The 20643-nt window shown below is 42.1% G+C and overlaps 1 protein-coding gene across 3 annotated transcripts in view; it reads left to right on the forward strand.

Moving 5' to 3' along the window:
• The window catches only part of stard9 (StAR-related lipid transfer (START) domain containing 9), a 59007-nt gene that overhangs the window by 1376 nt on the left and 36988 nt on the right, over positions 1-20643 (forward strand). For all 3 annotated transcript variants that reach the window (XM_050061618.1, XM_050061619.1, XM_050061620.1), the window contains exons 2-3: positions 2798-2867; positions 8475-8591. In XM_050061618.1, the coding sequence (XP_049917575.1) occupies positions 2798-2867; positions 8475-8591 (187 nt within the window). The remainder of the gene's footprint in view (positions 1-2797; positions 2868-8474; positions 8592-20643) is intronic.

The following is a 20643-nucleotide window of genomic DNA, read 5'->3' on the forward strand; positions in this document are numbered from 1 at the left end:
CAGTTGTTGTAGTTTGTGCTTTCTATGATTGTATTCCTCCAGAAGTATAATCCTTTCTTCCTCCGACCAATATGGTTTCCTTGTCTTCTTTTCTTCTGCCATTTTTTTCACCATCTACTGTAAGTATAAGCCAATCTAGTGAGATAAAAACAGGTATCGCAAGTGTGAGTCCAAGCAAACAAACAATCTCCATGGACACTTTCACCGCTGTAAAACCTCTGTCAATGCAGTAAATGAGTTAACATTTTTCCTTAACTAAGGAAACCTTTAAAGAGATTCTGTGCAACTATATAAGTCCTTCAGCTAAGAAGAAATTAAGCCTAAAGTGTCATACTCAAGGAGAAAACCTAAGGTGTTTTGTGCAATCGGCCCCATAGCCTTGAGTTTGATCTCAAGTTTTCAAAAAGTCTTTTTCTTCAGTTGTTTGGTCTGTCAGATGTCAGAAAATGGTGAAAAATCTTGATCAGTGTTTCCCAAAGCTCAAGATGACGTCTTCAAATATCTTGTTTTGTCTACAAAGACATCCAGTTTACTGTCCAAGAGGAGCAATTTTAACTTTTCTCTCTTAAGAAATTACCCAAATCAATCAATCGATTGTCAAATTAGTTGACAGTTAATTTAATAATTGGCAACTAATTGATCATTTGTTATAGTTCTGATGGCGCCTGCTTTTCAAATGTGACGATATGCTGCTTTTCTGCCTTACATGATGGTAAACTGAATATCTGTGGGTTCTGTATGGTGTGTCAGACAAAATAAGCCATTTGAAAATTGTTTGTATAGACAAACTATTAAACAGTAGTAAAATGTAAATGTTAGTTGCAGCCCTACAAACTTGACTTACACTATCACATACAGTATACTCTGTACCAAATCTTTTACTGAGGCTAAAGGATGTTTACACTCAGTAAATGTTCAACCCAAGACCCCATTGGTACTTTTGGAAACTGTTAGATCTCCACTTACTTACTGCAAGTTTTAACAATATTTTCCAGAAAAAAAAGAAGTTTGTAATGAATAGCAGAGCGGCGTAACAGTGGGGTTCAAGAGGTTAGTTTCAAACAAATGAAAGAAGATGAAGTCAACTAATGTTACTTCATACCTACATCTAGGTAAAAACATATATTTTTAATATACAAAACAGACTTAGTTCTCACTTGCTCATTACTTTAAGATATTCCCCTCGTTTAGGAAGGCATTTATGGGAAGAAAAAAGTTTCCCCCCCATTTTACAGTGCTGTGAAATCCGCTGTTTAAGTAGCAGAGAAACACAGTAAGGTTGTAAAGTTGCATTGCTCCACTGGAGCACCCCTTTACATTAACAGGCAAATTGCTACAGCATGTTGAATAACAGTTCCTCGGGGTCTGGAGATATAGTACATATAAAGTCTATAGTAGTGCATTGAATTAAATTGAACTCCTGCAGGATGTTTAGCAGGGGTGCTCAATCTAAAGGCCTCTACAGTACCATAACAAAGCATTATTCAGGCTATGAAGGGCCGGACAATGATTCTTTCAAACAGTCTTCCTGGTGTTTTGCATAACAAAAGATTTTCTTATACATAATGTTCACTGTCATGCAAATCTCTGCTTCCTGATTTCTGGTTCTGTCAGTCTCACTTTCCTTTGCTCTGTTCCCCTTTTTTAAGTGGAGGATATATTTCCTTAGTTATATATTTGAATAAGGGCCTGCTGTATGACAGAGATAACGTTACCACTGGACTGGTCAGCTGCTTTCCTCATTTGGCCGGGCACAGGAGTGTATTGCTCTTTGTTTTAGGTTTCAATGAGCTCCCCCTGAGAACGCTAGAAGCCACTCACATGCAAAAAACATGTCAGTGTGATTGTGAAATTGCTCGTCTTGGGTTTGTATCAACACACATTTTTATGAGGTTTACTATTTTCCAGCACCAATCTCCTCTCCTCCATACTACTTAAAGCCTGAGATTGAAGGTTGGTGGTTTTGGGTTGGGCCACTGCTGGGGTTGGCAAAATGAGTCCCGCATGGCGAAGCACAGGGAGAGCTGACGATTACAACAGCCTGCTCGTCTATCCCCTTACCCACCACAGAGACGGAGCGTTTGCTCTGCAGGCCTCATTCGCCGTCATTATCGCTCCTGGAGATCGAAAATCTCACAGCTCCATGTTGTGATTGCCTCCAGTTTCGCGTGTGTTGCATCAGATGTGCTCGGTCCAGCTGCTGAAGCACACATCACCGAGCTGACCTTGTTTTACACACATGCGGGGACACACACTGGTCCCAATTATACACACACACACACACACACACACACACACACAGAACTGGTGCGCGCTCTCGACTTTGTGGAGACAGCCCAAGCTGCCTCATCAGAGGAAGTCTCTGGAGTATGTGAGGGTCTGTTTTCATTTGAATCTGAAACTGGTCAGTGGCGATTTCATGGATCACACACACAAAGATTCATTGTGCTAACTGTCATGTGACGGCCTTGAGTCAAGTGGCCTAAATTCATCTGGACATCCTCTTGATTATATCTGCGTTTGCAAAAAGGGGACTTTAAACCTATTTGAGTCTGTCTGCAGGGCGTTGAATCCAAAGTGAAACCTTTGTTAAATCTCCGTCCAGTTTGCATTTGGAGCAGGAGACACTGATCAGTACTGATGGTGTCCCTTTAGATCTTCTCTCCCCTATTGGAAGCATGTGTTAACGTTTTCTCTCTGATCTGATCTTTCCCTTCTCATAACATTGGTCACATTTCTTTATGCTTCCAAATATAGTTGTGTACAGAGTTGACTGAAGCAATGTTCTTGCTCACAGGGAGAGCGCAGATGGAGGAAGGCTCGCGGTTCAGGTGGAGGACAAGCTTGTGAGGATCAGGAATGTAAAGGTGAGTATTTTGGTGTGACAACATCCAAACTGCTACACAGATGTCAAATATTGCGTGTGTTTTGGTGTCTCTTCTGTTGGGAGGAGTGGTTGAAGCGGGAGTTGTGTTTACTAGAGGGTATATATCACAGCAACAGGATGTTTACAGAATCGGATCACCCTTTTCCTGCTTGATGTCACTGTTGTTTATTATATGTGTTGAGCTCACACATACACACGGATTGAGAGACCCCTCCTGTCACACACATACACTCTGACACTGTGCACGCCACATATAAACAGCAACACAACTACAGCATACTTTACATACTCCAGACTGAGTTGCGGTAACCCTTAAGACTCATCAAAGAGCAAGTGACAACTGTTGTGTTGCGTCACATTTCCTGTGTCTCAGCCAAAAAGTTGCACTAAACATACTACAAAAACTTCATCCATCCACCAACTAGCATGTACGTTCCGTGCCAGCATGAGAGGAAATAACTCTCCATACCTGCAGGTGGTGATAGTCTATATTTGTCATTAAAAAAAAAAGAAGCCGGAAGATCGACAGGATGGATTCAAGACACTCGCTAGCCAGGTAGCACTTTAACGACACAACCCAATGTTGAAATAATAAAGGATATTTACTCTGTGCTAGCGAACGATAACACAAACAGTTATGAACCGTTTCTGCTAAAGAGCCCAAAAGCTAAAAAGAGTTTACCTTGTATAACAAGTTTCTTTTGATCTCATGCCCTCTTGACTTTAGTAGTTTGTTTACTTTCCTCACTTTTGTTTCTCTTCTGGAGCATTGAGCTGAACTGCCAATCGGAGTGATGTTATTCACCGACAGGCTTCACCGTCTCTGACACCGATTCAACATGCTGAATCAGCTGAAAAAAAGCCAACAGTTCAGGACATGCTGCAAAAACTATGGTCACAGGCGCTGACCAATGACCTGATATTGACCAACAATTGTCAGTTGGCTAGGTATTTTTGTCTTTTTTAAGGCTCAGACACACCAAACCGACTTCAGAGAAGTAGCGACAACGAGAGCCCCCTGCTGCGTTGCCTCACACAGCCGTGAGATGGCCAAAAAGTTGCACATACACACACTAAACAGCCAGCAAGCACGTATGTCCCACACCTGCAAGAGAGGACATACCACTCCATACCAGCAGACAACGGTTGTCTGTAATTGTCATGCAAAAAGGGGACCCGGATGTCTTGATGCTAGTTAGCCAGTTAGCACATTAACAACGCAATCAAATGTTGAAAGAACAAAGCATATTTACCATGTGCCAGTGAACAATAAAACAAACCATCAGGAAACACTTTTGCTATAGAGCTCATTGACTAAAGAAAAACAATCTTACCTCATATAACAAGTTTATTTCCCTCAATCCCTCTTGACTTAAGCTCCCTAATTACATTTCTCACTTCAGTTTCTTTTCTTGCGCACTGGGCTGAACTGCCAATCAGGGTGATTTCATTCGCCGACTGGCTCCGCTTTCACAGACACCGATTCAACATGGTGAATCAGTGGGAAAAAAAGTCGACAAGGGCCAATGATGTGGGACACATGGCACCGACGACTTTGCCTGACGGCCAACTGTCGGATTAGTGTGTCAGGGCCTTCAGGGGAACAGGGGATCTTTAGTAGAAGATTGCAGGTAAACACTGTATGCCCCATAGACGTTGTATCTGAAAACAGGTGAACCCCAAGATTACATAGTGCCTTGGTCAGGCACCTATTCAAACTTTAAAAGTTTGGAGCGTGTATAGGCTTAAAAAATTTTGATTGGAAGTACATGATGGCCATTCCCATGCTAAATAATATCCCATAAGTTGTTGCAGCAATTTTTGGGCTGATACCATTTGTTACACAGATTTGTTGCTAAATTTAAACCTTTTTCTACTCAAGAATTGATAAAAATGGTAAAAATTCCCCCCAAATACCACATTATACCACTGTGTCCTTATCAGAGTCAAAAGGGCTTTTTACTCTGATGAAGACACAGTGGTGTTGAAAGGTAAGTCTGTTTTCATTACTAAAGGCTCCTCTCTTCTCCTTTGGAAACTATAGTACATAAAATACAATTTACAGACTTTAGTGTTAAATGAGGTGTTTTAACAGGGAATCTAGCTCCAGGCCTTAATGGTCTTTTAAGGAATACAAGAGCAGAGTGAAATGTTGTTTTATACTGTATTTTAGCTGAGAAAAGTATTTTTTGGTTGTGTTTTTGTCTTAGTTATTAGTTCAGGTTTCAAGGACACATTTGGAAATAATTATGTGAGCTACACGTTCTTGTAAGCTGATATTTTCTCTAACTTACCAACCTGCTGTGTCAGATTGCTGAGTAGACTTGTCTGATTGGTTGAGCTGCATTGCCTACAGACAGTCTGCTGCTGCTACACCTTGTTTTTCCCTGTGAATGTTTGCATTAGCTACTGTTGAAATGATAAAACTGTATGCGTTTGAAAGATATGGCTTGTAGATGATGAGGTTCATATATCAAAGTATCCAGTCTCCCATGTGTAGAAATGATGCAAACACACAAAAAGATGAAAGAAATTCAGCTTAGAACTACTGCACACATTTAGCTACAGCCTAGTTACATATACACAAAGACTTGTGTTGATTAAATTTGTAGTTACAGAGCTGCCCCTTTTGTTTACATTTTGAATGCTGAAGTATTGAGAGAAGTTGGGTGGGGGAGGAGAAAATCTGTTACAAATGATGTGACAGAGACGAACCACATATGGCCTCCCTCTGCCATGGAAAAGGACCAAGACTCCAAAGCTCTTGCGGGTCTCATGGGAATAATTATTTATGGAAAGTGGGACAGTTTTGGAAGATCTGAGACAGGAAGAAAAAAAAAACGGTTTAGAGTTTAAAGGACAATAAATGTAAAGCCGAGTAACAAACAGCACATAATACAAGTTATAAAGAACTACTGAACTACATTTAAAAAGTGTGAAACAAGAAAAAAGATGCAACAACTTATCAGTTTTCCCTAACTTGATTTAGTTGGAAAACATGAGCCTTCAGTCTGTCACTGGTTGGAGGTCTGTTGGCCAGGAAATTTGCTCGTGGCTGGCGTTGTTTTTGGCTAATCCCCTACACGACAAGGCCATTGTTGTATTTCCTAAAAGTACTAAGGGGGTTAAACAATAATGCTTTCAGGAAAGTCAGTTGCTGTGAACAAAATTGATACCCAGAGCTTAGTATTGCTTAATGCCTCAGTTAGAGAAAGAAAGGTCCATTTACATACGAGATGACTGGGTGGATTCATCATTTGGATAATGATTTGGATAATTGACTGCTTGGTTTGAAGTGTAACAGTGACTAAATGACCCATTTCCAGCGATCTGCTTGGCAAGAATCCATCACTCAAGTGTCCTTGAGCGAGACATTTATCCCTCACCAGCTCTAATGTTGCTGTTTTGCAACTGAACATGCAATCACCACATGTAAACATGATACCCTGATGTCATCTCAAAAAATTTCCAGTGCAATTATCCCAGTGTTTCCCATACATTGTGCGCCTCGAATAAATTATCTCCGCCACATATAGATTTTTATGCTTTTGGCGCTACTTGTTCGACCTCTCTCATAAACACATTATAATGGGACGGAACGGATCCAAACACCTCTCGGTACAAATATGTGGGCAAAGAAGTCTAAAAGTGGTTCGAACAACTCTAACTCATCATGTTATATTAGCCTGTTCACTCCTTCACACAGATGAGTATTGAAAAATATTTTTAATAGTCGACCAATGAAGATGAGTTTACATATCACCTTGAGTTCGTCCTTCACCTTCTCAAAATGATCCTACACTTTGGATTTCCTGCCCGACATGTTAACTAGCCTGTGGAATAACCGCAGGTACCAGCCCTGGAAATTAGGGGCCGAACACATGCCACGTCTTTAACCGCCTGGAAAACACGAGGTTGGGCAGTGGGCACTTCTCTTGTGCCTTTTTGGTGCCACCTTTCAAGAGCGCAGCGACAGGTTGCGTCTGAGGTTGCTAAGCAACCTTAACAAACATCGTATAGCCTATTTACCTGAAATCTTGAGTGCAGAGCTGATCCTCTTCCAGGCACTGTTTAAAAGTGTGTAGGCCTATCCTCTGTGGGACAGATGTAAATGATCAACTTTTCCGTATGTATCAGACTGAATATTTACAGAAGACGGGAAAGATATCTGTTGGCTGTGATTCATTACCTCCACCAAGGAGGTTATGTTTTCGCCGGCGTTTGTTTGTTTGTTTGTTTGTCTGCAAAATAACTCAAAAAGTTCTGAATGGATTTTGATGAAATTTTCAGGAAATGTTGATTATGGCACAAGGAACAGATGGTAACATTTTGGTGGTGGTCGGCTGAAGCGAAGTGGATAAAATAATAAAATGGCGGGAAATCCAAGCTGCTTGGCGGAGGTCTGCGCTCTCTGAGTGCTTTTCTAGTTTTTTAATGTGACTCCTGTCTGACTGCTGAGCATGGCCTCTTCCTGTGTCTGTAAGCTGGTTTACAGATATGCTAGCAAGATGTCAAAAACGTCAGGTGTCTTGAATAGTTTCAAAATTTGCAAAGATGACCCCCAAAATTTCGAGTGCCACATTCGCCAAAGACAACTGGTTTGTCACCAATCTACAACAAGCTTGGCAAATCACCTGTAAAGAACAGCTTAGCCCTCTTGTGAGGTCTTCTTTTTTTTTTTTTGTTACTATGGCTAATGTGCAGCCAGCATGCTAAAAAGTGGCTAATTGTCATGTTATTTTAGTTGAATGGACCAATTACCCAACTCTCTATCTCTCTCTAACTCTATAGATCAGCTGTAGGCTCCACAGTCTCTCTGACATTTACCTTTACCTTATTCACTGCAGCTCAAATACATGTTGTGTTCAGAGTAAGGCCACAATCACTAGCACGCCCCAGTGCTCACAAACTTGTTGTCTACTTAAAATTAATTCCCGAATATGAAAATAGATGGCATAAGTTTTAAGTAAAGTGGTTATACCTGCAAAGATTTATGTCCCTATAAAAAAACACTCCTGGAATAGATTGAATGTCACAAATATAATATAACAGTGTGCTCTCTCATTAAGAACAACATGGTTCTCCAGGCTGTATGCAGTGATTTAGAAGAAATGTTTAGATGCTGCACTGTTTTTCCAGTGCAACCGTTGTGCCTGGACAAGTCCAAATGCTGCTGTGCTGTCTACCATTAGTTCAGGATTCACTCCCAGTGAGCAGAAAGGTGTTTACTGTTAATGCAGCGAGGCGACTAAAGAAGCGAAGGAGTGAATGCGTTGCTAATGAATGGAAACAACTTGCTTGCAATTCCACACCGTAACAGTCTCATAAACAAAAGCTATAGTATGTTGCTGAGCTTCTATATAAGCTTCTGATTCTTTCTGCCCAATTTCTATGTTATCAAATGTAAGCAGTTGTTGTTTCTGTACTTTAAGTTCAGTATACTTTGCAATACTACTTAATTGTGCTCATAAAATTAGGTGATTGTACTGTATTTCTTGCCCTAACTGTTATTGGTTCACATCAAATACAAAAGAGAGACTAGAAAATAATCCTTATGTGCTTTACTCTTGTGTTTTCCTCCCTGAAGCTGGACGGACGTACAGATGGTGCTGTGGATTCGAGGGAGAAGCTCCTGGAGTTTTGTTTTGACTACTGCTACTGGTCGGTGGATGCCGCAGAGCCTCACTATGCCTCGCAGGAGGAGGTAATGATCTAACTCTCCAACTGACTGACTTTATATAAACTGTAATATCCAGCTACTGACTTTACTCTAAATAAGGCAGTATTCCAATGACAGCTTTTTAGCATCGGATGCTCACTGAACTATTACTGTATTCCCATAATTTTCGCATTGACATGCTTTGGGGCATAGCCTGAATAATAACTGGGGAGCCCCCTTCACAGTGTGTTACAACATCAAAGTTTGCATCCAATATTCAGCCTCAAACCCCAACTTTTTTCTGATGTTGCGACTGTGGTTTCTCCTTGTGGTTATCTTAGTGGAAAGATGGCAAAATAAATAGTGCTTTGACAGATTCTCTTACAGATATACACAAGAGTAAATTGTGAAAGGAGAACCAGCACAGAGGGGGTTCTTTGGAGGAAAAAAATCACCATATTTTTCTGTTTAAATGGCATTTTTTTTAATCTGAGTGTCGTCTTGAATTTCAGAGTATTGCAGTAAGTAATGTGAGTGAGATTAGTGAATGGTTTATGTCCTTTGTAATTTCGTAGGATCTGGTTTGACATGTAGCCATTTGTGCAGCACTACGTAAAGATTTGTCTTGTTTTCGTGCCATACTATATGTCCTCTTGTGGGTGGAGACCAAGTGCGTGCCGGACCAGGTTTTTGGCCACGAGTTGACGCTGGGCAAACACAACCTCTGCACCAAGAAAAGAGCCCAGAGGAAGCAGTGTCCGTGTAGACAAACCACAACAAGATGGGCGTGTGTGTGTTGTGTTGTATGTTTTTACACAGATGGCCACTCAGGGGATATGATATCAGCCCCATCTGTTACGCAGAAGTCTCTTTTTGTCAGACATGGCATGGCTAGAGTCAGCCTGCTTTTCAAGTCCCGGCTTTGATTGGACGATTAGATATCTTTGTGTTGCTTTGATTGGAGGGTGTTGCTGGAACCTGAGCTGGGCTCCAGATCTAGAGGAAGTGGTCCATTGCAGGAAATCTCTCCAAAACCTTTTCTTTTTATAGATTAGTCATGTCATTAATTTGTATTTCCATCGAGTTTTCTTTGTTCAGCACAATAGCTGCACCCCTACAGTCACTTTTTCTGTCCTCTGCCACTCCCTCACTGCCTGCTTCTCCTCTTGTCAGAGCTGCCTTTGTATGCGTTTGAGAAAGACCAGGCTGTGACGGCCTACACACTGTGCAGACAGAGCAACAGACAACACAGCACTTCTTCCTTTCTCCTTTTTATTCCTCTCACTGCCTCTGGCTTTGGATTGTCGCTGGCCTCAGCAGAATTGTGTCCAGTCACAGTGGCCCAGTTGCCACAAGACATTCCTCTGTTGACCCGGGGTAGGCGAAAGGACACCAATGAAGGACAGAACTGCTGGATTTAAATGTGACCTCTTTTCCTGCACCAGAATCCAAAGAATTGCCTCTTTAACATCTTGTAGATGACCACGTCAGCCGTTTACTGATCACGTCAAAGTTGATTAGATTTGAATGAGGCATTTTTCTGGTGGATGTAGAGTAGAGATGTTCAGATACCATTTTTTTCTTCTGGATATTGATTCCGATTCATCAAGATGAGTATCGGATGAAAGTGATTACCAATCCGATACCATTGCGTTCTAAAAAAAATGTAACCGCTGTAAAAATACTTTAAAGTTTATCAATAAATTGCGTACCATTGCATACTCACCGATACCTGATCCAACATTTTAGGCAGTATCTGAGGCATTTCAGATTCTGGTATTGGAACAACGCTCATGTAAGGACACAGTGCTTGTAGTACAAAGAAGAACATATTGTGTTTGTGTTGTAGGACAGCAGCCAGATTAATGGAGCACCGTGGCAGGTGGACACTATAATTCAAGAGCCACTCCTAACTATTTTACCAGACAAATTGCCTTCTAGAACAGCGAAGAGGCTGTCTAAGTGGCAGGTTGAGGAGGCACATTTGTTATCCACAACCAAAATTTTACAGCAATGTTGGGACTTGATGTTAATTTCCCACACTGTTGTGTCGCCTCATTTCACCTAGCAGCATTACATTGTGAGTAATTGCTCTACAGTGAGGGTATGGATACAGTTTCGCTCTTATCTTATCCAACCATGTATATTTTTAACACATTAATGAGTTGGTACTGTGTGCCAGCACTGGATTTTCTCATGGTTTCTACTTTCAACATATCTTTTAACAATGTTTCTTTTTTTAGAGCAGGAAGAGAGACTTGCTCTGAATTCGTCTTGCGCTGTAGTCCCCATGAGACTGAGACAATCTGAGCCAGTGGTGGAATGAGACAAGGGGAAAGTGGATCTTAACTCTTGCTTCTCCAGTCCTGTGCTATCCCGCCACACCCAGTGCCCCTCAGAGACTGGTCCCTCCAGCCCCTCCCCATGCCTGCGCTGTACACATCCACGCATCACGGATAGTTTACACCAGATACTTGTGGGGGTTTCCATCCTCATACACTGTTGAGACGGAGAGAGCAGACAGAAATGTGGTATCTAACTATATGTTGGGGAGCAGACGTGGTTGCATTCTTGTCGGTGAGGGCTCCCCACAAGAAAAAAAGCTTGTCTTACATGACGGGAGGCTCAGTTTTTAACTTTGTAGAAAAAGTTTGAGTATAGAGGCAGGAGACGGGCTCTGCCAGGTGAGAAGAGGTAGGTATTTGGAAGAGAACCATAATCCATAATGGGAGCCAGCTGTTGGGACTGTTTGTCTAAACGCTGCCTTTGTTTTGGGGCAAGATATTGAGCTAATAAATAGCGTTTCTCGCTATTTAATAACATAAACTCCTCGGCTTGTTTATTGCTTCTGACAGCAAGAAACATGGGAGAGAAGTGTGAGAGAGAAGCAGGAGGATTGAGACGGGGAATGGCGAGAGAAACTGATTAGGCACGAAGAGAGAGTGCGAATGCGAATTCCTCGGGTAGAGGAGGAGCAGGAGGAGGGGAGGACAGGAGGGGAAATGGGCAGGGGGTCCACTGTGCCTCTGCAGCCCCCAGCTCTCGCCTGCCAAACTCACAGCTGCCTCACTAAGTAATTCTTCACAGTTAAATTTCAGCGCAAAGACGTCACTGCTGAGGATTCGTCTCAGAGCACAATGCTGTTTTTTATTGCCAAAAGGAGTCAGCTTGCTGGGGTTTTTCCCTCTTCTCCTCCTCCTCCTCCTCTCCTCTCTCCCCTTGTGTGTGTGTGTGTGTGTGTGTGTGTGATTTGATTATGCTTGCAGTGTTTCTAGGTCTGTATGTCAGTGGTGCTGCAGAGTGGGGAGAGAATAGCTGCTCTGTGTTTAAGAAGAATCCTCCACACGCACGTGTGCATTTACTCCCCCTCAACGCAGTCCGGTCCAGTTCAGCCTAGCCTGGTTTGAATTAACCACAAACAGGACAAATAAACCACATGCTGTCAGCTAAGAAATATGAGATCTACACCATATGGAAACAGGAAAAGCACCTGTGATTTAAGTATAGATCTACTGCTTTCTGTCGGTGAAGGTAGACGATAAGAGGAGTGGTAAAACTAAAAATTGTTAGATAGATGTGCATCACAAAATGTGCAGATAACTCCTGTTAGAAAGAAGACTAGAGCCTGCACATAACTCTTACTGCACACTGCCAATGTGCAATCTAATTTTTTATTAACTGACTGATAGGATCTGATAAGGATTTTCTATCTAGATATTTCATTAGCTGCAAATTGTTTTCTCAATAATTCTTCAAAGACATTTTTAGGGCTTTTTTGCCTCTATTTGACAGGACAGTTGTTAGTGTGAGAGGGTAAAGAGAGGGGGGACGACATGCAGCAAGGGGCCGCAGGCTTGAATCGAGCCTGCAGCTGCTGTGGCAGTGACAGAGCCTTTGTATATGGGGTGTCTGCTCTACCAGGTGAGCCAATGGGCACCCCTTAAATGAATAATTTTGTCTATAAAATGTCTAAAATTGAAAAATGCTGTCCCAGAGTCCACTCTGATTTATTCAAATTGCTTGATTTATCCAACCACTGTATATCACAAAGACAAAGTTCAGACATCAAGGGGCCGTATTTACAAAGCTTTCGAGTACAAAGAGCTGCTCCTAGTGACGAAAATCTGAGCAAATTCTTTAAATTATGAAGTTTTTTAAGATTTTCCCCTTAAAGTTAGACTAATCCTGAAGATAAAAGCGATTCACAAACCATCTTAGCCCTTCAGGGAGCTCCTAAGGTAAAAAAAAAAAAAAACAGTTAAAAGTAGATAGGAGGACTTTTAAGATGAAGAAGAAAGACAAAGATGTAGGAGCTAATGAAACACTATAGATAACATCGTGCAGGAATAATGTTTGTGGTAGAGATGCTCACATCTCCCACCCAAAGCAATAATGATATAACGCCAAAAATGAAGTGATCACAACACTAAGATATTTGACAAATGTAGCAGTGCTGCAGTGATGACTTGGGTCTGTCTCAACCTTCCATCATCAGAGTGATCACATAAACAATGACAACACATTCACAGTTTCATATTGTGACGCAGATCATTTCATTTCCACTGGGTGTCCACAGACTCACAAAAGGACAACCAATCTTCCAAAATAATGCATGTCGTCTAGCAAGGGTGTCAACCACACCTCCTCACTAAGGTAAAACTTTCTTTCCCTAGTACTCTCTGCTAGAATATTTCAGCCTAAGTTGTAAGCTCTGAGTCATATTCTCACTTTGTTTGTGATGTCAGTGTTTGTGAATATGGCCCCAGAGGAATAGATCTTTTTTACAAACATGTTCTCTTTATCTTAGCAGGTTGCATCTTTTCTTTTCCATCAGTGATAAGAACCCACCGCTCAGTGACCTCCGATTTGTGTTTGTTTCCATATTTTTAGTTGGAAGGAGACTTTGTTTTTGGCTCTGATTTGTTCAGAGTAACTCAAAAACTTGTAAACAGATTTCCAAAGAAATTAGTGGAAAGTTGGGCCACGGGCCAAGGAGCAAGAGATCAGATTTTGCTGCAGATATGACACCAGTTTTATATCCTGTAATTTTTCAAAGGATTTCTAATCATTGAGGCATTTTAAAACATTTATTTTCCCCCAGAGTTGCACATACTTTAAAAGCAGTGGGGTTTTTTTAATCGTAAAAATAACTAATTTAACGGATTTTTACAGCCTTGGTTGATGTAGGTATGTGCTGTCTGAGCTTTGCCAACAGCTGGCAATAGAAATAGAAAAGAATGAGGCCCCAGTCACACAGATTGCACCTGCCTTTTTTTAAAACTGAATGCCACTAGTAAAAAAACGTATGCTGCATGTTTTTATTGTTGCCAGGCAACCACCCCATCACCTCCTTACCCTAACCTTCCCGTATAATCAATCTACCGTTCATTTATTTATTTATTATTTATTTCACAGTAATTAGTACAGAGTTCCTAAAATGTTGAGGCAGAGGGTACTTACTGTAGCTCTGGTTGAGGGTGAGAGGCTGTTGGCAAATAGTTTGTTAAGCACAGGGAGATCACACAGAGATCTGTGTGGATACATGAGACTCTAAAAAACAGGGTTGGTCAAGGGGAGTACCACCAGCTGGTCCAGGAGCTTCTTCTCCATGATGGCCGTTTCCAGACATATTATAGGATGACTTGGGGGCAGTTTGACAACCTGCTGTCTATCGTTGGACCTAGCGTCACAAAAATGATGGCAGCCACCTAGAGCTCAGAGACCCAAGGTGCATAGCAACATAAAAACAGCGAGCAAAAAGCTTCATTCTCATTAAAAACAATTACTGCTGCTAAAACGCTTTCTGTGAGATTGGGGCCTAAGTGATCACAAATGGGAGTACTAAAGGACTGAAATGGACAGTACCAGTTGAATCACATCTGATATTATCACTGCACTATCCAACATGTGTATTAAACATCATGTTCTCTACATATCATTCAGCCCTAGATTTCATGTATATTGCATTCATATTTTATTTTTATTGCTTTACCATTGCAGAAACATCACATAAACACAAAAGGGAAAAAACATGAGAAGACCTGAATTGCCCTGTCTCACATGACCTATTTATTCCTGAGACATATTCAGTGTTTGTTTCTCGTACCGTTCCATATCATATATTTCATCCGCAATTTTCAGCCATCCATTTTGTGTTGGTGGTTCTGCCTTGTACAGTCGCTTCGTAATGGCCTTTTTACAAGCAGCCAACAAACTTTTCAGCAGATATCTGTCTTCCCTTAACAAAATATCCTCTGTCATATTGCCAAAGTATAATACTATACATGACCTAGGTATATCATAGCCCAGAATTTTGATAGTAACCATATGAACATTTCCCCAAAAGTGCACCTAGTTTTTAAGATTTATGGGCTAACCAATGGGCGTGGGTTCTTAAATCACACACTGAAATGGTACAGTATCATACAGGATAAGAATAGTAGTTGAGCTCATGTGAAATTGTAGTAATATTGCACCAGTATGTTCCCCAGTGAATGAAGCTATGGTGCACCACTCTACCCTATGGATATCATACAAGGCTCCCATCAGTCTGGAGGCTGGAGAAGTCATTTCCAGCCTGCCATAAAGAGTGTGACATGCAGCTCTGCTCCACAGTGTTGTGCTTTGGCCCCTTTAACAAGGACTGGGGGAGGAGCACCGGTCCCCAAACTCTCTCCAGATATGGCTCTATTTATTTGTTTAAAGTCTAGCCTTTGCCCCAGTATCAGCTGCAACAAGAGTGTATACTAAAGAAGGAGTGCACAGCCAGAGAGCCTCCTGCCTTCATTTTTTCCCCCCATTTTCCTGTCCTCTGTTCCACTTTCTCCCTGCTGTCCTTCATTCCCATGTGTAGGGAGGCCTGAGTAATGAAGAGCAGCCTATCTGTTTGGCCTGCACATCTCTGTCTCTCCCTCCTCCCTCTCTTGCAGCCTCTCTGCCCTCTCATGCTAATTTGACCTACAAATTCTGTCCAAGTGTGACAAACGAGTGCGTTGTTGAACTGCGGCCAAACAGCTTCCTCTCTGTCTCCGCGTGTGATTCTGTCTCTCTGTCTGTGTCCTCCCTGAAGTCTTCTCTACACATATCTCCCACTCTCACCTTTGATTCCCTGTCCTAGATCTCTAGCAGGAAGCAGCATCTCTGGCGACATTTCTTTTCCTGTGTCTAAACAAAAGCATTTCGCTTTTGCTCAGGGCCCAGCTGTTGTGTTTGTGTAACCCAGTTGGAAAGCGTGGGACTGGAACCGAGCCACCCTCTCCTCTTTTGCAGCTGTCCAGTCGTGGACATGCGGGAGAGTGAGGGGAATTATTACACAGGAGTTAACAGGAGTTTTCTTTGTATGACAGACTGTTTGCGAGAAAATTACATCTTCGTTTGCATGCATTTATCGCTTGCAGTCTTTAGTCTTTGCATTGAGTTCAGAGACGTCCTCCCAGTGAGAGCGGTTGCGGAGGGAAAATTAATCTCGGTCCTCTTGGTTGCGTCAAACCTGGCAAAAGCAATGAGAAGCTGAAGTTTTTAAATGTGGCGAAGTTCTTTACTCTGCTTGTCTGGCCCACTGCCATCACCCTTGACAACATCTTACACACATTTCACACACACACATACACATGCACGCTGCACATAAATACTTCTCCAGGGTTTAGTGTAGAGCAGGCCACATAAAACCAAACCAGCAATTGGCATTTTCCACAGCCAGTGATTACAGGACTTAACTCATTACAGAGGCATTACACCATTACTTTTTCACTCTTGTCAGCCTGTCTTTATCATGCTGTCCTTCTCTTTCACAGTTGCCATTTTTTCAAAACATTTCTCACCCACTTCAGTGCCTTCCTCTGTTTTCTGTGTTACCAGGCCACCAACCAGGCTGCCACTTTTGGGGGGAAAAAAGTGTTTCAAAACCAACATGGAACAGTTTTTATCACGGTGTAGATCTCTGGCACGAAACCCAGCTGGGTCCTCGTTTTTCAGGAGACCTCATTTTCCTCAGAGAAGTCTGGTTTAACTTAGTTAGACTCACACGTGACGTTTCAACTCTCCTTTTAAGATCTGTTGCCAGAGTGAGTTTAACAAGATAACATCTTTCTGTACTTCACCACTTTATTTAAAAATGGCTGTCATGCATATGATGTTGCACTATAAATATAAAGTCGTGTTTACACTAAGCTGCTCTCTTTTAACATCTCTTGACATTGCATTGCTTGAAATTTGGATCTTAGCTTTAGTCTGGCAATGCATTTTATTTGGAGATAGTGGCGTGCTGTGATGTGTGTTTGCAGATGCAAGTATTGTGCCGCCAAGTATCTCCATTAATGCTTTCCTGCATGTGTGGATGGTATGTGTTTCTACCTTTTCTACTTGGTTATAGTATAGCTAGAGATAGGGCTGCCCCCTAAAAGTCAATGATTCGAATCATCAGTCTGAGTCAGTCAGAGACCTCTCAGTCAACCAAGATTTTTCAAGTCGAGCAATCGTTTTGTTGCTTTTCATGCTCTTCTCCAGTACAGGCAGCTGCAGACCCAGACCTAGGGTAAGTCTGTGTAAGGTGGAGGTAGCTGCCCAGAGGAAGAGAGGCTTTGTCCGGTCCGGTCAGGTTCTGAGATAACGTTATCTTCTGCCTTCTGCTTAGAAGTGGTGAATTTACAACTTACAGCAGCCTCATTCTATACAGTCTCTGCCTTTTGTTTGATATCTAGTGTTAGCCAAAAATGTTTTGCACATTTCCGATCTGCCGTTAGCATAGTTAGCACGTGTTACCTCTGAGGGCTAACTTGGCTTGCTTACTATATTACATAAATTATTATTATATATTAAAGAACATATTATCAGATATTTGTGATGAGCAGCCAAATCCAGTTCGACTGACGTCTGAGTTCGTCTGAGTTGGGTTCAGCCCTAGTTGATGGAAGATGGAATGCCATGCGTCTTCAGCCCCTTTCACACTGCCTGTTCGAGGAGGGAATGTCGCACCGTAATTCCGTCTCATTCTTTATGAACGGTACGATCGCTGAATTGGGAGACAGAGTAGTCTCGCCTGTAAGCCCACAGTTCAGGTAGTAACAGCGCCAAATAAACGTCTTTGTGGAAAGGACGGCCGGATGGGACCATGGACGGAACGGGATGTTTTGAAGATTTGTTGTGAGTGTGACCCACTGCCAGGAGATTTCAAAAGCAGATAACAGCAATTAACAGCTAACTCAAAGAACAGCAGCTGAAAATGTTGCAAATTGATGAGACAGTGAGGTCCGGGAGCTCCTTACCCTCCTTATCCATCATGTAACAGAGATGGTAAATGATTGTCATTGCCATGTTAAGTCATTGTCATTTTGCAAGTTGCTGCCCAATGCATAAGTTGTATGTCACACTAGAGGCCGATGCTGTTGTGTTAAGCCCGTCATGCCTCTTCAGCTTCCATGACGGCAGTACACTGGGGTGGCATGATGCCACCATTATTTGGTTCTGTGTAAAAATGCAAAGACAGCATAAAGAAGGGACTTCGTAGCAGCCCTATAGTGCGATCAGTGTGTAAAAAGGTCTTTATCCAAAGCAGATCTTCCTTTTCTTTGCCTTCTGCTGTATCTGCTCCCCTTTTCTAACCCCAATCCCATGTTTCATTCTTCCTTCCTTACTCTCTGTTTTGACCGGATGACGTTGACCTGCATTTCCTGCACAAGAATAAAATCTATATTCTGCTTTTCCTCTTTCATTGTTAGATTGTTTGCACATTTTTTTCTCAGCGAGTCTGAGGCTTTTGTCCTTGTTGTGGATGCTGTTTCCTCTAAATGGCGTTACATGCACACACACGCACGTGCAGGGGCCTGCTGGTGACAACCTCCTTCCTGTTAATGGAGGTGTTTAGTCTGTCCCCTGTGTGTTGTTAGGCGACCGACCAGCCTGCACGCTTCACTATGGCTCTGGCCCAGTCACTTAATCTCCAGGCTGTTCTTCTCCTGCTTCATTTGATCCTGGAGTACATTTCCATTCCCACAATGCAACCTGTCCCTTACCTCAACTGCTTTGTTCGTCCAAAAATACCTCCCAATGCTGCAGGGAAACTGTGAAAGTAGGCTCTGGCAGGGGGCCATTATGTTAAACAGCCAGAGCACGATGGCACAAATTACAATCTACTGATATAATTTGGTGTGACAAGAGACGACAAACAACAGGATTGTTTTAATGTTTCCTGACATGGCCTGTCTAGACAAACTCACACGCAGTTGTATTTCTCTGAAGAGGTTGAAATAAGTTTATGCTTTCTCCTTGTGGCTTTGTTCAGGGGGTCATTTAAAGTATTTTTCAGACTTCTGATGAAAACAAATGAGGCAGAAACAGAAAACAAAAGGAATAGTGTACAGGGAGAAAAGAGAGAATCAAGTTCAGAGACAGTTGAAGTGAAGTTCCTGCTCTTTGTGCTCAGCCTGGAGGGACCCACATCCTTGTCGTAGCCCCCATAGAGCGAATTTAAAAGGGTCAACTTTAACAAGAGCTGTATTGATTCTCTGTGTTTGAGGGAGGAGAGGGTGTCTATGTCTGTTTTTGAAAAGTAGGATGAGGACAAGACAGGGGCGGCACTGCTTTTTGTCTTCATGTTAAAGCCTCCATTCAGCCAAGAAGCAGGGGGCAACACTTGGTGGTCTGGACTCCAGGGGGGCTGCACACTTTGTCACACAACTATGTGTTGGGCAACAGTTACTTAAGGAATTCACCGTTTCAACTTTCTTCTTGGGTTTTAAACTGTTTGTTCTGATCAAGTAAGCAGTGAAAGTAATTCAAGGATTATCAATTAATCAAAAAATAGTCTTAAAGATGAAAAAATCAGTAGTTACAGCCCTGGTCAGAGTCAGTAGTGTCAAAATGGATTCCATACACAGGAATTATGATGTGTTAGATGTCTTTACCACAGTGCCTGTTGGGTGATTTATAAGGTCATTGAGTAAGACAGCCGTTGTGGCAGCAGTTTTACTAGTTACACATGGCTGTTGTGCGCAAATGGTTGGCCAGACTACAGAGTAATATTTTAAAAATGAAAAATGTGTCTGTAGTCTTCAGGGTTCCAGCAGTTATTTTCTTTATTAATGCAGCTGTGAAGTTCTTTTTTGATAAATAGTCAAGTCTGTGAACTGTCATGACTTTTATCAAATGTCTTGTTAATTTTCTTTTCTCTTTGTTATCGGAAATGTAAAATAATGTCAGAAATGTAACTAATACTTTGCATCTCAGTAAAAAGGAGGATAACATACACTCAGTTGCACTTTATTAGGTACACCTTGCTAGTCCCAGGTTGGACCCCTTTTGCCTTCAGAACTTCCATAATTCTCTGTGGTATAGATTCATCAAGGTGCTGGAAACATTCCTCAGAGATTTTGCTCCATATTGACATGATAGCATCACACAGTTGCTGCAGATTTGCTGGCTGCACATCCATGATGTGAATCTCCCGTTCCACCACATCCCAAAGGTGCTCTATTGGATGGGGATCTGGTGACTGTGGAGGCCACTGGAGTACAGTGAACTCATTGTCATGCTCAAGAAACCAGTTTGAGATGATTTGAGCTTTGTGACATGGTGCGTTATCCTGCTGGAAGTAGCCATCAGAAGATGGGTACACTGTGGTCATAAAGGGATGGACACGGTCAGCAACAATACTCAGGTAGGCTGTGGTGTTTAAACCATGCTCAGTTGGTACTAAGGGGCCCAAAGTGTGCTAAGAAAATATCCCCCACACCATTACACCACCACCACCAGCCTGAACCATTTGATACAAGGCAGGATGGATCCATGCTTTCATGTTGTTTACACCAAATTCTGACCCTACCATCTGAATGTTGCAGCAGAAGTCAAGACTCATCAGACCAGGCAATGTTTTTCCAAGTGTGGCACCTGGTGTGGTCTTCTGCTGCTGTGGCCCATCTGCTTCAAGGTTGGACGTGTTGTTGGTTCAGAGATGGTCTTCTGCAGACCTTGGTTGTAACCAGTGGTTATTTGAGTTACTGTTGCCTTTCTATCATCTTGAACCAGTCTGACCATTCTCCTCTGACCTCTGGCATCAACAAGACATTTTCACCCAGAGAACTGCTGCTCACTGGATTTTTTT

The sequence above is a fragment of the Epinephelus moara genome, chromosome 14, assembly GCF_006386435.1.
Source record: "Epinephelus moara isolate mb chromosome 14, YSFRI_EMoa_1.0, whole genome shotgun sequence".
NCBI lineage: Eukaryota > Metazoa > Chordata > Actinopteri > Perciformes > Serranidae > Epinephelus > Epinephelus moara.